Source organism: Aptenodytes forsteri, unplaced genomic scaffold (genome assembly GCF_000699145.1).
Source record: "Aptenodytes forsteri isolate BGI_AS27 unplaced genomic scaffold, ASM69914v1 Scaffold428, whole genome shotgun sequence".
Taxonomy (NCBI): domain Eukaryota; kingdom Metazoa; phylum Chordata; class Aves; order Sphenisciformes; family Spheniscidae; genus Aptenodytes; species Aptenodytes forsteri.
In genome coordinates, this window is record NW_008794177.1 from 22,164 (window position 1) to 41,027 (window position 18,864).

Sequence of the window (18,864 nt, forward strand, 5' to 3'; positions counted from 1 at the left end):
TCAACCCCTCCCGTGGGCAGCCTCTTCCAATGTTTAACCACTCTTTCAGTAAAGACATTCGTGCCCCAATCCCACCCGCAGCACCGAGGGAACTGCCAACTGCCCACACTCAGGCTGTTACCCATCGCTTGTAGCAATTTTGACTTTCTAACATCCGAACGCTAGCACGACTCCTGGTACTAAGTCACGTATTTCAAAAATTCGTGCCCCAATCCCACCCGCAGCACCGAGGGAACTGCCCGTTAAACACACTCAGGCTGTTACCCATCGCTTGTAGCAATTTTGACTTTCTAACATCCGAACGCTAGCACGACTCCTGGTACTAAGTCACGTATTTCAAACAAACCCATGTTTCTTCTGTCCGTATTTCAAGGCAGGTGATGGTTCAGACACCTGGGCAGCACCCAGCTTAGCTCCAAGCCTGCTGGCAGAGTAAACCGGAGCAGTTTTCTGCTGACCTGCGGGGCTTATGTTATGCAGGTGCTTTTTTAATTAGGTTTCGTTTGCCTTGCAAGGGTCTTTAGGGCATCCTCTGATCACCTCCTTTAATTATCCTGTCTGATCTTTAAGTGTATTGCATTAACACACCCCCCGTGTTTACTCTCCATCGTTATTATTTGCAGTAACGACCTCTCAGCTGCACCCACACAGCCCCTTGCCCGCACCACCGTCCCCCAAGATTTCTGCCCAGGCTGGCTCGGTCCCCAAATGCCACCGACTCGTCACCTGCACTGGCCTCCTGGGCAAAAGCAGGACCTTAGCCCAGGACAACTAGGGGTTGCAGTCACTGCCGAAGAAAAGGTGCTGCTTTGCAACGGGAAATTACGAGAGGTGTTCTAGCACTTTTAATTATGTATTGCTTTTCTGACCCACCGGCAGCCCTGGGGTTATGCCACTTGTTCCGTGCCTCGTTTGCAACTCCAGGCAGAGATGGCACCGCAGGGAGAAAAGGGGAGCAGAGGAGCCTCAAAGAAAGCAAGCACAGAAGACTGCGTTTTGCTAATGCATTTTGCTCAGGCGATAGGTAATTCTTTGCAACTTCAAGTTATTGGAGCCAGAAACCATTTCTCGTGTATACACGGACGGCACACGACATGCTGCTGAACCCCCAAATCCACGTGAGCGGGAATAACTCATCAATACCGTTCCATTAACTTAATAAAACGGGACAGGACTTGGGAATGAAGATTAAAACTTCCACAGGGTCCCAGTCTTGCAAATGCTGGGACTGGGACTGCCACAGCTTCGCGCAGCATCCTTGTTAAACGCCACTGGATTACACAGCAACGATTATTTCGATGTCATGTTAAGCGACCACGTATCGCTACAGATTACGGATTTTATTAGCGCCACTGTGTTTTCGATTTGTGTTTTTAATTGCGATATTCTGATGCTCAAAGTGTAAACGACATTTTATCGTGTTAGTGATGCTAATGATCCTACAGCATGTAAAAGGTACAGAGGCGTTTTACAGCATTAATGACCGTCTGAGTTCTGGTAGCTTGGGAAAAAAAGCTCATTTTCTTTTCATTCCAGCTCGTCGCAAGCCCTTGCTCTGTCCCCTTCCTGAAGTAATACAGTAGTTCACAAGAACAGCCAGTTATTTGAAGCAGAAGGTGACGAACAGCTATTTTCTGGCTGAATACGACCGGTTTGGTCAGGCAAAAGGAAATAAGACCAAGGAAACCAATGATGAAAAATCAGAGAGAGAAAATCCAGGGCATCCCTACGGAGGCTGCAGCTGCATCCCAAAAAAAAGACAAATTAATTCATAAAAGAGATACTCAGCGCTATACAAAGAAGCTGTTCTGGGGCAGTGTGCTGAGATCCCGGCTTTCCCAGGGCAGGATTTGTGCCTTCCTACAACAGGAGATGGAGCAAAGCCAAAACCTCGGTGAAGCCACCTCCCCAGGTCCCCACTCCACAACCGTCGGAGCCTCCGAAGGGCATTAATTCTTCATACTCGATGCGATGCCACATGCACGGATCGTACCTTGATGCCTCGGGGGGGAAAACACCAGGGACCTTCCCTAGAGCGCTAAAATATCCTTTAATTTAGGGCATGGATGAGGCAGAGGGGAGAAAAAGACGCATGAAACTGTTACTGGGGGAGTGAGGGCTGCTTCTAGTCGGGTATTTAAAGCTTCCCTAGGCTCAGAAACACGGAGCTTTAGCTCGACTTGACTCTCAACCTTATATAACGTTCATTTTCTGAATAAAATCCCGCTTGATTTTTTAAAGCTGGTTGGAAATGAACTGGCCGCAGTCTCCGCTGGGCTGCCCGGTTGCACCAGCTTGCATCGCTCGTTAGCAACGTGTCCACCTCCAGCACTGGATTTAACGAGCGCGCCCAGGTTTGAGAACCCCACTTTTATTGTGTTAGGAAAAAACCCACGTGCCCCGTGGGCTAAGAAAATGTATTTTCCTTTGGTGAAATAAATGAAAGTATGAGAAACCCTGTTGTGGTCTGTTCACAAGACAAAACCACTTCAAAAGTGCTGCTAAAGGTTAAGAAAAAAAAAGTTATTTCGGCCAGGATTTTTATTTTTTTAAATACCTATTTTGCTTTTCCGTGGAGCCTGAACACACCACAGCAAACACATGCAGTTCAAAGTGTCTGCAAATACTCTCACGTATGCCGTGATGAGAGGCATTAAGTCTGTAAATATGCCCTTTTTAAATTGTTCTTGTTTATGTACCTGTTTGCTAGGGACCAGAAGACCCCAAATCTAGCGTGTTTTTAACCAAAAGCAAAGACACAAGGCAGCAGCTCACCGTTTGGGGTGGGGAGGGATGCGGAAGGAGCCGGCTGGGATAGTAAAGCCTATATAACGCTATTTACTCGCCGTCCAGCAGCAGGGATGATTTTGCCTCTTACTGCCTCGCGCGGGAAGGAGCAGACCATGAGCGCAGCTCAAAAGCACCCACCAGCGACAGCTTTTCTCTATTTATTTTCTTTCTCCTCCTTCACCCCCCCCCAAAAAAGCTCCCTCTCAGACACACCACAGAGCAGCACGTTCAGAAAATCACCCCACGTCTGGCCCGAGCGGTGTTCCCATCAGCAGGAGAGGTGGTGTGACGAGGAGCCACCAAGCCATGAGATGACGGACGAACCAACCAGGACAGCTAAGGGACAACGCAGCAGGCAAGTGGAGGGAAGAGCTAAGCTAGACGAGCCAAAGATCTGTCCCATTAAATAGCAGGGTGTGCAATGGGAAACTACTGGAAAAGAGGGTCAATGGGAATAGGAGGAGGTCAGGGGCCACCTTGAGTAAGTGGACTTGGCAAACACAGCACTGCCCGCTCCTGCCACCCGTTGCTTTAGCTTCACCATGACATTGAAAGCGCAGAAAATAGAAGCTTTCTAAGCTGAAATACAGCTGAAGCTAAGAAATACAGCGATTCCAAGTCAACAGAGATAATTGAGTCTAAGCTTCGAGGTCAAAGATGGTTGAACGTGCAAGGGGCAAGAAAGCATCTGCCCTCCCTAGGCAGGAGAAAGCATCTTCCTCTGAAAGACCTGGCTGTGACCACAGGGACAGGAGGCACTGCAGGGGGAAAACGGGCGAACCCATGGCAGGATCTGTCCCATCAAATCGGATTGCCCTACCGAAGGTCCAGGCGCCTCAAAATACAAAATAATTATGAACCGGGGAGCGAGCTACGCCCTGCCGGAGAGCAGCTACGGATCTACCCAACGGGCTGCAGAGCCGCCAGCATCAGTCTGGTGAAGATGGAGGCAGCCAAGTCTTTGAACCAGCAACAAACGGAGGAATATGTCAAAATTGCTCCATGAAAACCAGATGGTGGTCAAACCAGACGCAAGCCAGGGGGAACTCTGAAGAAAAGCCTATTTTATTTTTGGAAACGGAAGCTGCTGGCTTTGAGCGTGCATAACTGCTAAATCAATGCAACCGCCGCTAACAGAGTCCAAATGGCTCTCTACCTTCCAGAACAATTTTTAATGAGTTGCACAGAAAATTAAACACAGAAAGAAAAGTGATACAAGTCTGTTACAAAGAAAAGAAAAGAAAAAAAAACCACCCCAGGATTGAGGCTGTCCAGCTGCAGACACAAACCATCCTTGGCTTGGGAGAGGCGAGAGAGCTGCAGGGCGGTCTCAAGACTCAAAGGATGCAGCAGTAGGAAAGGAAGAGCACGCTTAACGAAACTCTCCAGGAATCTGTCCCTTAGCTGCCAATTATTTCTGATTTAATGGGACTAAACTGGAGAAGACCAATGGACACCAACGATGGGCGTAGGGAAACAGCAGCGTGACTGGGTAGAGGCTCGTCTTGTTCATGCCAACGCAAGCACAGCAGGCAAAGGGGCCACCGCTCTTCTACACCGACCCATGCCAGCCCAACCGCACACCCACGCTTCAAAACCTCTGTCACCCAACCAGGGATCTGGCGTGTGTCTCCTGGAGCTGAGGGGATAAATCCCACGCCTGGACGTAGAGCTGGAAAGCCACCTGCAGCCCTCTGGAGCTCGCAGCGTCTGGCAGGGCTTATGCGCTCAAAGCCAAGACGACCCGCAGACGGTGTTGTCTCACCTAACTCTGCTCTGGAGTACTCTGAACTTATGTTGTCGATTTGTTGAAGAAACACCACGCAACCAAATCCATCCCCTACCAGGCCGGATACCCAATGCTCCACCAGCCAGGGCTGGATCTCCTCTTCCTTGCTTTCCTCCCTCCTGCGATGCTCCTTTCCTCTCTTCCCTCTGCAGCTCCCCATCCCCTCTGCACGGGCGTGAAGCTCCGGCACAATGCCAAGGGATGGAGGAGAGCAAGAGACAGGACTAATGCCACGACATCCCTGCTTGAAGGCCAAAAAAACCCACCACAAACAACAGCCTGGCCACTCCCCAGTGCCTATTGTTTTCGCAAACTATTTTTTGCTGTAAGTTATAACAAATCATAAGCCTCCTAATTAAAGCATGCGATGTGCGTGCCGGAGCGAGAGCCAGTCGCTCCAGGGCGGCTTGTCTGGGAACAGGCCAGGCAAGAGAAGCTTCGCAGGGCTGTCCTATCAAGATATATCAGACGTGATTTGGAAAGACCGTCTCAGGGGAAAGCTCAGTTTCCCTGGGTCACTGACTCTGCTATCCCTGTTCAGGCTGATAATTAAGCTCACGGAACGGGTGTTTTCATCGCAGAAGATAAAGTACACCTTGGCCGAAGTTGGGGTAACACCTGAGCCTTGAACTCCAAGTCACTGCTAAATACTTGTGAGGCCAGAAGCGTCCAACTAAAACCTTTTAAACCCAAGACACTTGGCTCTTTCAAAAGGTTTTTCTTAAACAAAAAGATCTCCAACTCATAAGGGCAAGATCCTCACAGCTACAACTCCTACCTGCCCCCTCCCCAGAAGGTGAGAGCATCATCTGCCCACCCAAGGGTGGATGAAGATGCCAAAAGCTCAGTCCCACCTGCAGCAGAGCGGCGCCCAAACCACGCTAGCATGGTGGGACGTTCTGCAGCAGCCAGCGCTGCCATGCCGGTTGCGTTCACATGGCATTAGTCAGTTGGCAGAGCACTGACTAATGTGCTGTTCGCTACGGGACAGATTTTAGACGTGTAACGGGTCATCACAAGAAGCCTACAGCTTGGGTAGTGGAGCTACAGGACCTCAAGGCCCTGCTTTGGCATAAACGGCGAGGAAACCCCAACAGCCAGACTACCCTGAAACACCAACGCTATTAAAGCACATGCTACGCTTGAAGCCAAACGTGCTCTCCTGCCCCTCAGCCTTAGCTACTGAAACGTAAGCCATCAATAGGACATTGAGAAAAGCTTGCCATGCTTGGCGGTGCTGACCCTACTGCTTGTTCCTGTGATGCCGAGAGGGTAGAGTACCAGGTCTGTCGGCCATCACATCGCTTGTTGCCTCCATCATGGGTTTGGCTGTATGGATCAGTCCACGGAGCCTTACCTGAGCACAATCCTCCAGCTGGAGCGGGCTAAGATGCCTGGAAGAACCACGTTGAACCACCACCTGCACCCTGCTGGGTGTCCACCAACCAGCCTTTGCCACTCAGAGTGAGTTTTCAGCATGGGAGAAGATATGCACCGCTTCCTCGGAGAGCAGGAATGGCGTGCACAAGCCCAGGCTGAAAACTTACCCCGCTGGGGAGTGTGAGTGTGTGTTGCGATGGGTATGTAGCAGTGGCCAACACTCCTCGCGGGTTAAGGAGTCGGAGTGTACGAGCCCTGTAAGCCAAGGACTTACAAGTCCTGTGTATAGAGGTATAGAAAAAGATAGCTCACTTAATCCTTTCATGCCAGGAGTTGGGATTTTCCCGGAGCGACGTCCATTGCCGGCAATGGACACACCAAAATAACGTCGGCATCAATGAGTTAACCACCTCTGTCCTCTTTTCACCTATTATATTGCTCATGCATCATCCAGCTTCCCAACCATCTTCCCGTTTCTTCACCGTATGCACGCTATGTCCTCTCCCTTCTTCAGCACGGAGTTGAAAATGGAGTTGAGAAAAGGAGACACATGGTCAGCTCCTTGCTGCCCTGAGAAGCTAGATGGAAATGGTTGAAATTACAAGGGGGTCATCAGCAAGACTGGAGAGGACATAGCTTAAGTTACGAGGTTTCAGACCCTCCCGCCCCCCCCATCCAATGCCAGTTATTGCAGATGTTCCACCACTCAAAACAAAACCAGCTTTTAAAAAGCTTGGACGTGCTGGAAAAGGCACCCGGCTCTTTTGCCACTGGGGCGACCGGGTCTTCCAAGGTGACTATCCATCCCCCTTCCACCTAAAGCATTGCCCTGCCAGCTTAGTCTTTTCTTTTAGACATTGGCCACCTCCGGGCTGTCCTATGGTGGCATCTTAACAGGTGAGAGTCGGACAGAAGCAGTTAACTCTTAGTGCCACGATAAAGTCCAGGACAGAATTCATCCCCAGGTCACAGTTTCCCCACGAATGCTTTACAGAAGAAAAATGAGTTTTCCCAGACCCATGGCATGATGCTGCTTTTTTGGGTCAGATTTGCTGGGATTATTACAAAGCTAGGGCTTGTGAGATGCACCCCCATCCCTACGACCAGAAACGAGGGCTGCATCAGGCTATTAGCATCCTTGCAAAGACATGAGGTTAATTAGTAAGTACACTAGAACACGGATAGGATGTGAATCCACATCTTAAACCACAACAGTGACGGGTCGTGACTCCACAGCCTGACCACGGGCTTCAGCAAAGGTCTCTAGATACCCAAGGCTGAGCTCCTCCAAGCTCAAAAGAAAACACAAGCCTCGGTGATAAAATGACACCGTCAGATCAAATTTGGTCTCAGACCAACATTTTGGAGGAGTCACTCGTTTTGTGAAACTTTGCACTTTTCATTAGTGGTGTTCAACATTTTTGCTGTGCTGTTTCAAGTTCAAACACCGCAGCACGTGATCCTGGCAGTGAACACGTCCTGTTGCAAACAGAACTGAGTCTGGGTAGTCCAAAGCCAGTCCATCTCCAAAGCAGTGTAGGACTAAGACTTGACTTAGCTTTCAGTTTAAACAATCCCAGGTATTAGCAATGGATGGAAAAGGACTTTGTTTCAATTTAACCATAAATTCAACCCGACAGTGTCGCTTCAATAAAGAAAATCGTGAGGCCCGTACAAATTTTAGGAGTCTGCAAATTAAAATCTAGTAAACGATGTATCACAGATCCACTTGGTAAAGAGGGGAGGGGGAAAAAAAAAAGAAACATAAGCTAACTTCTCTATAGAAACATATTTTAGTTGTTTGCACCGTAAAGTCTCACCTCTTCTCCCACTAAGATTTATGGCACAAATGCTTATGCTCAAATTCTGCAAGTGTTCAAGAGTATCTGATTCTTCTGAAAAATTCAGAGGTTAAGGTAAGATTTCTCTTAAGACTTATGTAAATCTCTAGATACGTTTTATAAATGCTGATGTTGGTAGCTACAGTCGCTGAACGGTACAAGGAAAAGTTCACGGACTCAAAGCTTGCTGCGGTCTCCCCCATCTGCGCGTGGCACTGCAGTGTGCGTATCACCCATTATTTTTATTAGCCTCTTCTAAATCATTACTCGTTATCAAATTCAATGGGTAAATCAACTCTTTAGCGATACGATGCATCGTAAAACATAAATTTGCTTAAAGACTACTTCCAGTAATTAAAACTGGGCAGACGCTTGATTAAGAGAAGGGCAGAAGACCCTCCACGACCTTTTCCACCAAGCCCACACCATGCCAGAAGCACAGCAGCGCCTTCAATTCCTTTGCTTGATCCCCAGCAAATGCTGCTTTTACGCTTATTAAAGTGTAAAGGCAACTTAAAGGCTCCCACCCCTCTTGCTCTCAAATATGATATAAGGAATAGAATATAAGGAATATAATCCTACAGAAACAGCAGATGGGCGAGGAGTTTCCAAATACCTAAAGAAACCCCAGGAAACGCCTGAAGCGTTGAGTGGCGAGTTACTGGAACACCATCCTGTGTCTCATCAAAAAAAGCTGTCGGCCGAAGATCGAGCGGCCAAGTTGGCCACCTACGCTGCGTGGGGACAGGGGCCTGATTCTGGAGGAGAGAAGGCAGCCCGCAGCCACCAAGCCCTTCTCTTAAAGAGGTTATCTGCTCAAGAAAGACCTTGATGGGAGTGAAACCGTGAGCAGCTGCACACTCTAGCCGTCTTTAAAGGCTCAATTAACACCCACAAATCTGAGTATCTACCTGATCTAAACACCAACTGCAAACACACAGAGGTTAACCCAGCACTACTATTATCGAGAGAAGGCGACACGGCCAACAGACCGGTTTCTGGAGGCTATACGTTGCGGATGAAAAGCAGATGTTGACAGGACAGGAAACACTGGCGATGTTGTGATAATTGAATTTAGGAGTAGACAGTCCGTCAATTTGTTTCAACGTTGATGGGTACTGGGCCACTTCAACCAAAAATGTTTGTGGCGCTGTCGCTAGCCTCTTTTTCTGATCGGTTGAGAAGGGAATCTCAATCCCTTAGAGCTGCCCTCCCCCTGAACAGCCTAAAAAACATAACTGGATGACTAAGGTGTCTTTGTGGCACCCAAACTGAATTATCTCCTGCTTTCAGTGTGCAACGCACCGACGCCTGGAAATCTACGGTAAGTCACGTACAGGGCAGTTTGCAATGAAAGGATATATATAGAAAGCACCTGGAGAAGCCCTTTTGCATAGAAAAGGCAATCTTAGTTGTCAAACATTTACCAACAGGACAACAACTTAGCCCCGTTTGTACTGAACCGCAAACAACTCTGCATTTTCCTCAGCAAGAGCAGAGGTGGTGTAGCTGCAGGTAGGTGCCTCTTACCTTGAGCTCCTTCCAGCTGTCGAGCAGCCTGGTAGCCAAATCGCTCACATCCACAATTTTGTCTGTTTGTTCTTGGCTTCTCTCGCTCTCAACATCGGATACGCCTTCCTCTTCGTCTTGAGATGGCGTTTCCATCGTAATGGGCTCTTCCAGCTTCGCACCGTTGCTGTCTTTGACCTCTGCTTCAGGCTCAGCCTCCAGCTCCGCAGCTTGGGGTTTGCTGCTCTCCACCGGCACATCAACGGCAGCTTTGATCTCCTGCTGCTGCTGCTGCTCCTCCGACACCTCCATCGGGGCACCCTCCAGCTGGTCCAGGTCCTCTTTGCCCTCCTTCCCTTCCAGCTCACTGGTTGTATCCGAGATGGCACTGTCCATGCTGTTTTCACTTATAATTTTCAGCCTTCGAAACACCAGCTTCTTAGGGGTGTCCGTGTCACCTTCCGCGCTCTGCTTGGTGGAAAGATCTGGCGTGTTGAGCGGCGTGTGAGCCCGTGAGGTGTTCTCGCTCGAGTAGCCATCCCCTTCGCTGAGCTGCGGGACAGCAGTCTTGGTCTGAGCCCAGCGCTGAATAATGGGAAGCACTTTGCTCTCCTCCAGCATGTTCTTGGTAGGTATAGGCAGGAGCTCTAGTGTCTTCATAATCTAATCGCAAAGACAAAAATCACATTGTTAGAGCCATTAGAATTTAAAGCCGTCTCCAACCTGGAACAATTTCCTTTTCTCAACAAGAGGTAACTCTGAAACATCAATACGATGGCGACAGGTCACGGGTCGGGGATAGCGGCATCCCTTCTCAAAGCTGAACTGCAGCGGTGAACTTCTGCTGAGAGCAAATAAACCCTGAGTGGGTGGAAAACAGTGAGCACAAGTATTTAGCAATTAAACTAATTTAGCAATTAGTTGCAATTAGACTGATTTCGAAGAGCTCAGACGCTTATGGCTGGCTGTACCCATTCCTAGGGCAATCAATGCAACAATACAGTTAGATATGTTACGTGAAAGAAAACCTGACCAGAAACGTCAAGATGTATCAGCAGTCAAAACAGAAGAGATCGACCCAAAAAAGTTTGCAAACTAATACCGGGAAAGCTTTTTCCTCGCTTGACAGAGGCACCGTGTGCTGCAGCAGAAGCTGGAGCGTTACTGGCGTCAGCGGGAGGGAGACAGTCTGCTGCTCGAGGAGCTAAACCTTAAGCACAAAGAGATACGGACAACTGGGGAGCTCCAAACCACGAGACAAGGCGAGCATCTCCGATACTGATGGCAGTTCCAGCTGTTTTAATCTTGCCAGAAAATGAGGCGGCTGCTAGCACTGCACACAGTACCACAACACGCTTCCAGCACCCAACAAGGCAGTCCCAGGCACAGGTATCCTCCTTTAGACACTGGGAAACACCCGGAGGTACCAGGTGATGAAGCCAACACAGTGCCAGAGACCACGGCACGGATGCTACGGTGCTTTCCCCTGGAGACCAGCTAAAAAGTTTGGTCTCAACTGGGTTGCGTCCAAGGCCTGAGATGAGAAACAAGTTATTGAAAAGATCTTCAAAATCCTTTTACAAAACCTGTCAGTGGGAACGGGGATCACGGGCACAGAAAGAAGCACCAGACGTTAAATGGGCACAACTTTTCCAGGATCCAGTAACTTCTCTCCCAAGATCAGACCCCAAATCCCTGTTTTTGAAGCAAGGGATAGCCAGCCCTTCTACAGGACTTTTCAACTTGTTCACTTTCAAAACCAGCCCTCCAGGAGTGAAGGATGGAAGATGATTTTATGGGATTACGCTAATTTCTGCCATGGGCATGTGATGGCCAAAAGACCGTTTCTCTTAAAACAATGACAGGTTTTTTTTATTTCTGCCATCTGCCATGGATGACCAAAAGACCGTTTCTCTTAAAACAATGACAGGTTTTTTTTTTAAATTTTAAAAACCAATCCACAAAGCCCCACCAAAGTTGACAGTGTATCGTGTATCGTGAGGTTTTTTTTAAAAAAAGGGGGAGGGGGAAGCAAAGTGTGATCTGGCCCCTATCCCAAGCCCCACTTGCAACTCAGTGAAGAATTACCTGGATTTTAAAAGAATATATCCAATCCACAAAACCCCACCAAAGTTGACAGTGTATCGTGACCAGATGCACCGAGAGTGAAGACGAAGCCACCACTACCACAGCAGTTCAGTTTCCCTCTTGAAAGCTTGGGGGGGAGCAGCTCTGGGTTTGAGATCAAGGAGGCTGAGTGCCTGAATCTATTCCAGGGGAAAACCAGAGTCTAACCTGACCACTGATTTCTCCAAAGCTAGAGCTCGAAGATGAGTCGGAGGCGAGCTACCCAGCAGCTCTGCAATGCCATGGCACCTGTACGTCAGGGAGCAAGAGGCAGGCACCGCATGTACAAAAATCCAGACTTGAGACTCCCTCAGAGCAACGGCCTCAACATTTATCAATTGGGATGGATCCTACCTGCCCCAAAGAAGAAAATACTGCAGTCCCAAAGGGGAATAGCTCAGCTCCCTCCTAAGAGCAGTTACTGCAACAGATTAACTCAGTCCCGGTAGATTTGGTCTCAAAAGATCTTTTTGTAGCCTCGTGAGCAGCGCCTCCCCATACAGCAACACGGGGGCGACGCACCGCGGCGAGAGGAGCGTTGACTCAGCAGCCGTCAAGCACTTCTGCTTTGGCTGTAAGTACTGAAAAGCCGTATCACATCAGCAGGAGAGAAAACTTGAGGCACCCGCTGAATCCGTACCTCGTACACAGCGTACGTGGCCCATCAGCAACAACATGCTCTGCGCAGCACAAGGCTGATGAAGTATGGGCAGGTCTACTCAAACCCTACAAGTCAGCAAGCTCTAACTTAACATCAGAGACCCCTAACCCGACAGCACTGAAGTTTTCCAGGTATTTACAGCCAAAACTTTGTCTAAGGAAGGATGGATGAGGACTAGGCGGTGCAAACGGTGGCCTTCCCATAGGACACGTTGCTGAGCGGACAGACCTGCTGTCCCTCTCACCACCAGTGACACAGGCGCTTTGAGAGAAGCGCAGAAACCATCTTATTAGGCCTGATATCGAGCTGGGCTCCAAAAATCTTCAGGTATCCTCATCCCACCCCAAGAGCTGAAGGCTCACAAAAGTACACGTAGGCAGCTCTTCATCTTCCAATACCAACAGCGCCCATTTCTCAGAGGGGACACATGAACGCACGGTGTTAAAGAGGAGAAAGGCATGGGTAGGACACGACTCATTCAGAAATGCTAAATACCAGCTTGGACAAAAACCGTGCTGAGCTAAGGAAGCAGGGCTGGGCAGGATTGTCACCGCTTCTGAAAAACAAAGGGGAAGTCAGCAGAAGAGGTGCCCTGAGCTCTAGAGCTCACGTGGCTTCTGCTTTCTTGCTCGGGATGCAGGACCGCGTGCGCCTCTCCAAACTGCACAGCAGCCTTCTTGTAGAAGCGTCTTTATTAAAGGAACTTCCAGATGTCTTCTTGCATGCAATGCCGAAGCACATATAGAAAACAGAAATATGCAAGTTCAACTTCAGACCGTCAATACCTTCAATTCCCTGTACGGGTCAGTACGGAATAAACAGCGACAGCAACGATCTTTATTTAAGCCTGGCTCATGTCACAAACTCAGAAATCTAAGAAAAACCACAAGAGCAAATTCTTTCCATATATTAAGGATTTCCCTTAAAGCAGAAGTTTTAGGCTGTAGTTTTAAGGATACCTGCAGTTTGTTTTCAGGAACACTTGGCATATGATATGTGTATTTAAAAGAAAAAGAAAAAGAAAATCATCGTGCTTCTGAGCAATTAGCGATGCTGCTAGGAAAGCTTCAAACCCGAGGGAATTACTGACCTCCAGCTGCAACTTCAGGTTGTTAGCGGTGCTTCCTCTCCCATCGCCCAGCTCCGTCATCCAAATCCAGAGGAGAGATAAGCCGTGACACTCCAGGAAGGACTTCAGGCAGGACTGCGAGTGCGTGTTCTGGATGAGCCAAAGTTAGAGAGAGTCCGTGGGAATGGTCAGAGACTTACAGGCAAAAACCCCTTTGATTTCCACAGGCTAACATGGCTAACTGCTCAGCTGGGCTTATGTTACCTCTCAAACCCATTGCAGAAGCCAGAACCAGGCACCTGCCGAGATCAGCGCACGTCTAACGTAAATTAAGCGGCCGTAACTGCCGGGTTTGGAGCAATAACGCATGCAGCAGAACCGTTACAACCATTACCTGGTGGACAGCTCGTATCGGGGAATAAAACTTAACGATAATGGATTGCACAGGAAACTGGCTGCAACTCATCCGCACGCAGTCAGAGGTAAAAATGCAGGATAATCTTGGAGGTAAGACGGTTGTGATTTTAAGCCGACAGACTACTCATTTACAGTCTAAATCCCTTACGTGCCACTTGCTTCTAGAAATGGGCATTTTGCATCGCCACCCAAGTTCTACCAAACACAAAGCGAGCGAAGGGTGGAGATTACACGCCATCTACAACCCAAGCAGAACCGCTCGGCTCGCGCTCGGGATGCTGGCACCAGTGCGAGACCTTTCTCCCACCTTCCCCCTCCTCCTCTAAGGAGAGCTCCAAGGACACTGCTTTAACAGGACATGGTTTCCTCCCCTTCAGCTGGGACCTCCTCACCTGTATGAGTTTGAGGCAGGTGAGCTTCTGCTCCAGAGTTTCAATCCGAACCATCAGCCGGGATAAGCTGAGAACTTGGTTCTTATCGGAGAGACCCTCCCCGTTCTCCAGCAGCGCTTCCAGCTCCCCGTCCACCTACCACGGCCAAAGGAAAACAACTCTCAGGTCGTGCCGGGCTCACGCCACCCTACGTGATGGCAGAGACAATCCGTTCCCTTGGCTTTGAGAGCCAGGAAAAGCCTCTCCCGAGCAACTTGCCCATCGGGAAAAGAAGCCTGGCTTGAATTTGACTCAGCGTGGTTGGGTTTCTTTCGTCTGGCCTATTACGGGGTTTTTTTAGACCTTAAATCCCCTGCCAGAGCACGCTGTTCCCACCAGCTCTGTTTATACCGGGGACGGAGGGCAGCCATTTGCAATCCTGGCTGGCACACATGCCACAGGCAGGAATCCCCCGACTCCGATGTCCGTTTCTCCTAACAAACGGCACGTTTTAGATGTTATCCATCTAACGCTGCGCGGAGGAAATTCCAGGTGCGTGCACCAAAATACCCCCAGTCGCAAGTTTATCTTTTCACATAGGAAAACAGATGTGCACTAAGAGATTATCTTTAATTGCAGATAGATTTACTTCTTTAAATACCTAACTGGTATTTATCATCTTTACAACCAGAGGCGCATTCCTCTCCATGTGGACACCGAAATATCACCGTTCACAATTTAGCCTGCTGCTCAGTGCCACCAATTAGCATTTTAAAACCACTTATAAATGACTTATAAATGATTTATTGGCTTCCTGACTCTCCGATACAGTAAATAAAAATGAAGCGGGCATTTTCAAAGGTAGCTTCTCCCAAAAGAGCAGGTAACAAATCTTATTTGTAGGAACAGAGACGTGTATCTTCAAGGAGAGAACAATTACACCTCGCAGGAAGCAAAAGGAGGCCGCCCCGTTTCTTGCAGCATTCTGCACCCAGGAGACACTCCTTTTGACTGCTCTGCTCAGAGTTCTCTGCAGTTTCCTACATCTACCACGTCAACCCATCCCTGCAATTCGATGTGGGGAGTAGGTTCATAGATGAGGATTTCATGCGTGAAAAGCTATAAAAAGACTAAAAAAAGTCTGGATCGAAGTTACGTGGTTCATTCACGTCCATCTGCAAACACAACCGTAACTGAAGTCAGCAGAGATATGACACATGTTCATACAAGTCCCTCCTGGAAGCTGACTTGCCTCTAGGCCAAAGCAATTAAGAGATTCCAATTTCACATCCCAGCCTGGAGATGGCAAACATCTGCACCCTTTCAGCTGTCAGACTCCAGGTAATGTCCTAAAGGGTGAAGCCGGTATCGCCCGTCTTTCACCGACATTTAAAAATCACGCAACACAAACCAAATTTTTAAAACCACGTAGAATTTAGCATGCTTTTTAGTAGCATGCAGTATTGATGACCAGATATTGTACCTGCGAAAGTCCCTCTCTGGTGGGACTCTGTGCTAAGCAACCCAGAGAAAGGAAATACAGATTTAACTAAAGCTCCAAGAAAACACAGGTATTGAGGGCCCCTGTGAAATAAAATGATACAAATACGCCCATGGAAAAGACTGAACCCTGAGATCATCACGAGTCATTGACCGCAGAAGACGACTATAGAGGTGACCTGAAGGCTCACGTAGAGAGGATCAAGCCCAGGGTCAGTCCTCGGTTGCTGCTACTCTTAGAAATAAATAAAATCACACATACGTGGGAGAATCAGACTCACCGAGTCCTTCTTACGGGAGCGCTCCTTTTTCATTTTGCCTCCGGCGGCTCGGATGCTGACCCTGTTCTCTCCTCCCAGGTAACCCCGGCAGTTGGCCGAGCCGCAGAAACATTTCTGAGCCTCTTTGCTGTTGGTGGGCATAAACAACAGAGCAGTTTAATAACAGATCAACTGCACCCACAGCTAGTTGTTTTACCTCACTCTTAAGTGCAGCTTCAGAAGAAAGGGACAGGAACTTCTCTGCGCGGCAAGGCCTTTCTGGCCACTGAAAATTCAAACAAAGTCTTTATTTCTTAGGTAGCTACCGTGGTCCCACGTCGTCTCCGCTGGAAACCAAAGCCTGCTTTGCTGTCAGGCTCTTCGTAGGTCAAGAACCAAGAACCAGAAAGGAAAAGGTGGGGCTGTTGGGTCTGCTAACTTCCTACCGCACATTGCAATCAATATATTGATTTTCCTAATGCATATATAATCAAGATTACATATGCATTAGGAAAAAAAGTCTTGCATTTTATAGCTCAAAACAGAATAAGGAATGGGCTGAGGATTCATGGAAGTAGTAAAATCCAGGTGGAGGATGGTTTTCTGCACAGCTACACAGCAATGGAGAGCAGAAGAGATATATTATATTCAGGCAATATTTCTACAAAGCCTCCATATTTTCTACTTGACATACTATAAATTTTAAACTATATATGCCACAATTTGGACATGAGGAAAAATGTCTTTACTGAAAGAGTGGTTAAACATTGGAAGAGGCTGCCCAGGGAAGGGGTTGAGTCCCCATCCCTGGAGGTATTTAAAAGACGTGTAGATGAGGCGCTGAGGGACATGGTTTAGTGGGCATGGTGGTGTTGGGTCGACGGTTGGACTCGATGATCTTAGAGGTCTTTTCCAACCTCAATGTTTCTATGATTCTAATTGCTTGGGAGAATGGGGGTTTTTTTTGGAAATGTACATAATCCACTGGAGGAACGTGGCTCTGCAGTACTAGCAGTGAGAACCAGGGAAGCTCAACTGCAGGATCTTCTACGAAGCAGAACCTGAGCTCAGGAAAGATGCCCAAGAGATCAGAGCTGGAAAACTCCAGCGAGACAAGACTAGGTTCACTGAACTCAAATAGACGAGGTATCAGAGTGAATCAATATAGCAATGGATGATGCTCCATCAGAGAGGCCCAAACAGGGCCATAACATGAAACCCTAATAATTTTGACTAAGCCTTATACAGACAAAAATAAAATTATAGGTGTATAGACTGCATCTTACGTGACCTTCCTCAGCTTTAGAGATATTCCCACGTGCCCAGAAATCAAACAGGCCTTGCTGCAAGAGCAACCAGAAGGGCTGAGGCTAAGTTTGCCTTCCTTCCTGCAAGTTTGCACCAGGAACAGAAAACTGCATGACAGCATCTGACACTTTAGCACAAATAATTTTATAATGCAACTAAAAATTCCTTTCCGATTCTCCTGCTTATAGAAAGAGCCGTAGAGTTGCAGAAGGCAGGATCCAGAAGGAAAAGGAAGAGACGCTCCTTAAACAGCTGTATTCAGTAAAAAAAGTTTAGGGATTATAAAACGGATTGACAATCTCGTAATTACAGGTTGCTTCAAGCCTGTCAGACCCTATTTTGTGCTCATCACAATAAAGAGAGTGAAATACTTTGCCATACACCCAGACGAGCAGTAATATAAAAATATTCGGCTCAGGTTTAGAGAAGGGAGCCAAAGCCCACGCTGGAGCTTGCACACCTGCAGTTCTGGAGTCGGACAGGAAGAGGGAACGTGCTATCTGTGGGGTTTTACAGCTCCGCAAGTATTTGCAAAGTCGTAAAACAGGGGTGGGTGGGGAAGAAGAGGCATTATTTAAGAGCATTGCAAAGTCTGGAGCTTGGGTAATTAATAATTAGACAGAGGAAAGAAACAGTCAAGATAATTATCTGGGAAATTTCCACTGGGGAGAGATGGTATGAAATGGAGCAAAAAGGCAATAAAGTGACACAGGAAAAGCCGTATCGAATCAACAGGAAATTCCTCTCCCAATCTCTTGTGTTACAAATGGAAGAAACTTTATCCAGGTAGCTTTTCATAGAGTTGAATTCCAGTTCATTTACAACTGCTCTGTTAGACGAGGCTTTGCAACGGTTTGTTTCGGAGCAGGATTTTTTCATTGCACCAACGCTCACAAAACCCCACTTCCAGCAGCTTAGCAGAGAGAGAGCTGAAACGTACCCGTATCTCTGGAACTGGTAATCAAACGTCAGCTCTGAGCCCGACGGGACTAGTTTGGTGGTGAAAAATCCAACTCTGAGCTGCCCGTTCACAGTCCACTAAGGCAAGGAAAAAACAAGATGACAACGGTTATGACAAAAGCCAGGCTTGACTCTGGTTTTGCTTTAAATTAACAAGACTAATCCTTCAAACAGCATCACTGATAAATTTAAAATTTGCTAACTGGGTCGGCAGTGCTTGCCCATTTCAAAGGTAGCTGTTGCCGTTTCACTAAGTTACAACAACAACAAAGAAAAACAAAACAGAGAGACGTAAAGATAAAGGAGAAATGCTTTTCACTCTGAGCTTGCTAAGTCGCAAGGCAGTGGAAGTGAGAAGCCAGCAGCTTTGATCCAGCAGTTTACCTTTTGTGTCTCGCAGTTTGGTTCACAGCTGTGGTTCATAAAACGAGAGCAGTTTCCTTTCTGGGTAGCATCGATTATCTGAAAAGAAACAACAAATAGAGCGAAACAGCCTCCCTGCCTCTGCAGCAGGCAGAGATACGAAGCGGTATAGCTACGAACACCGCGGGTTTGAACACAACCCACGTAGAAGTCATCACCCTTTCCTTCTCCAGCAATCAACTTCATTTGGTTTGGAGAACGGGTTTTATAATGATATTAAGTGCCCCCCAAAAAGAAGAGCACTAAGCAACTGGTACATGGTTCTTAGTTTTCATTGCAGGTTAATACCGAGTTCTTCAGTTGGGCGGGGATCCTGAATTTTTAATATCTGTTTCTGACCCTCTGATACGTGGGACAATGACCATGAGGGCTGGGGAAGCCGAACATCTCTGCCACACGCATGGCACTCGAATAGAAAGACCGTCTCCTGGATGACTGCGTCCTCCCTTTTATAACTGA

General features: G+C 47.9%; 1 protein-coding gene across 1 annotated transcript in view; it reads right to left on the reverse strand.

Annotated features, from left to right (window-relative positions):
- SETD2 (SET domain containing 2) overlaps nucleotides 1-18,864 on the reverse strand; it is a gene marked incomplete at its 3' end in the record, with an annotated part of 60,654 nt that overhangs the window by 11,748 nt on the left and 30,042 nt on the right. The window contains exons 7-12 of the mRNA XM_009284606.1: nucleotides 18,367-18,444; nucleotides 17,963-18,060; nucleotides 15,736-15,862; nucleotides 13,976-14,110; nucleotides 13,188-13,316; nucleotides 9,331-9,972 (exon numbers count right to left, since the gene is read on the reverse strand). Coding sequence (XP_009282881.1) covers nucleotides 9,331-9,972; nucleotides 13,188-13,316; nucleotides 13,976-14,110; nucleotides 15,736-15,862; nucleotides 17,963-18,060; nucleotides 18,367-18,444 — 1,209 coding nt within the window. The remainder of the gene's footprint in view (nucleotides 1-9,330; nucleotides 9,973-13,187; nucleotides 13,317-13,975; nucleotides 14,111-15,735; nucleotides 15,863-17,962; nucleotides 18,061-18,366; nucleotides 18,445-18,864) is intronic.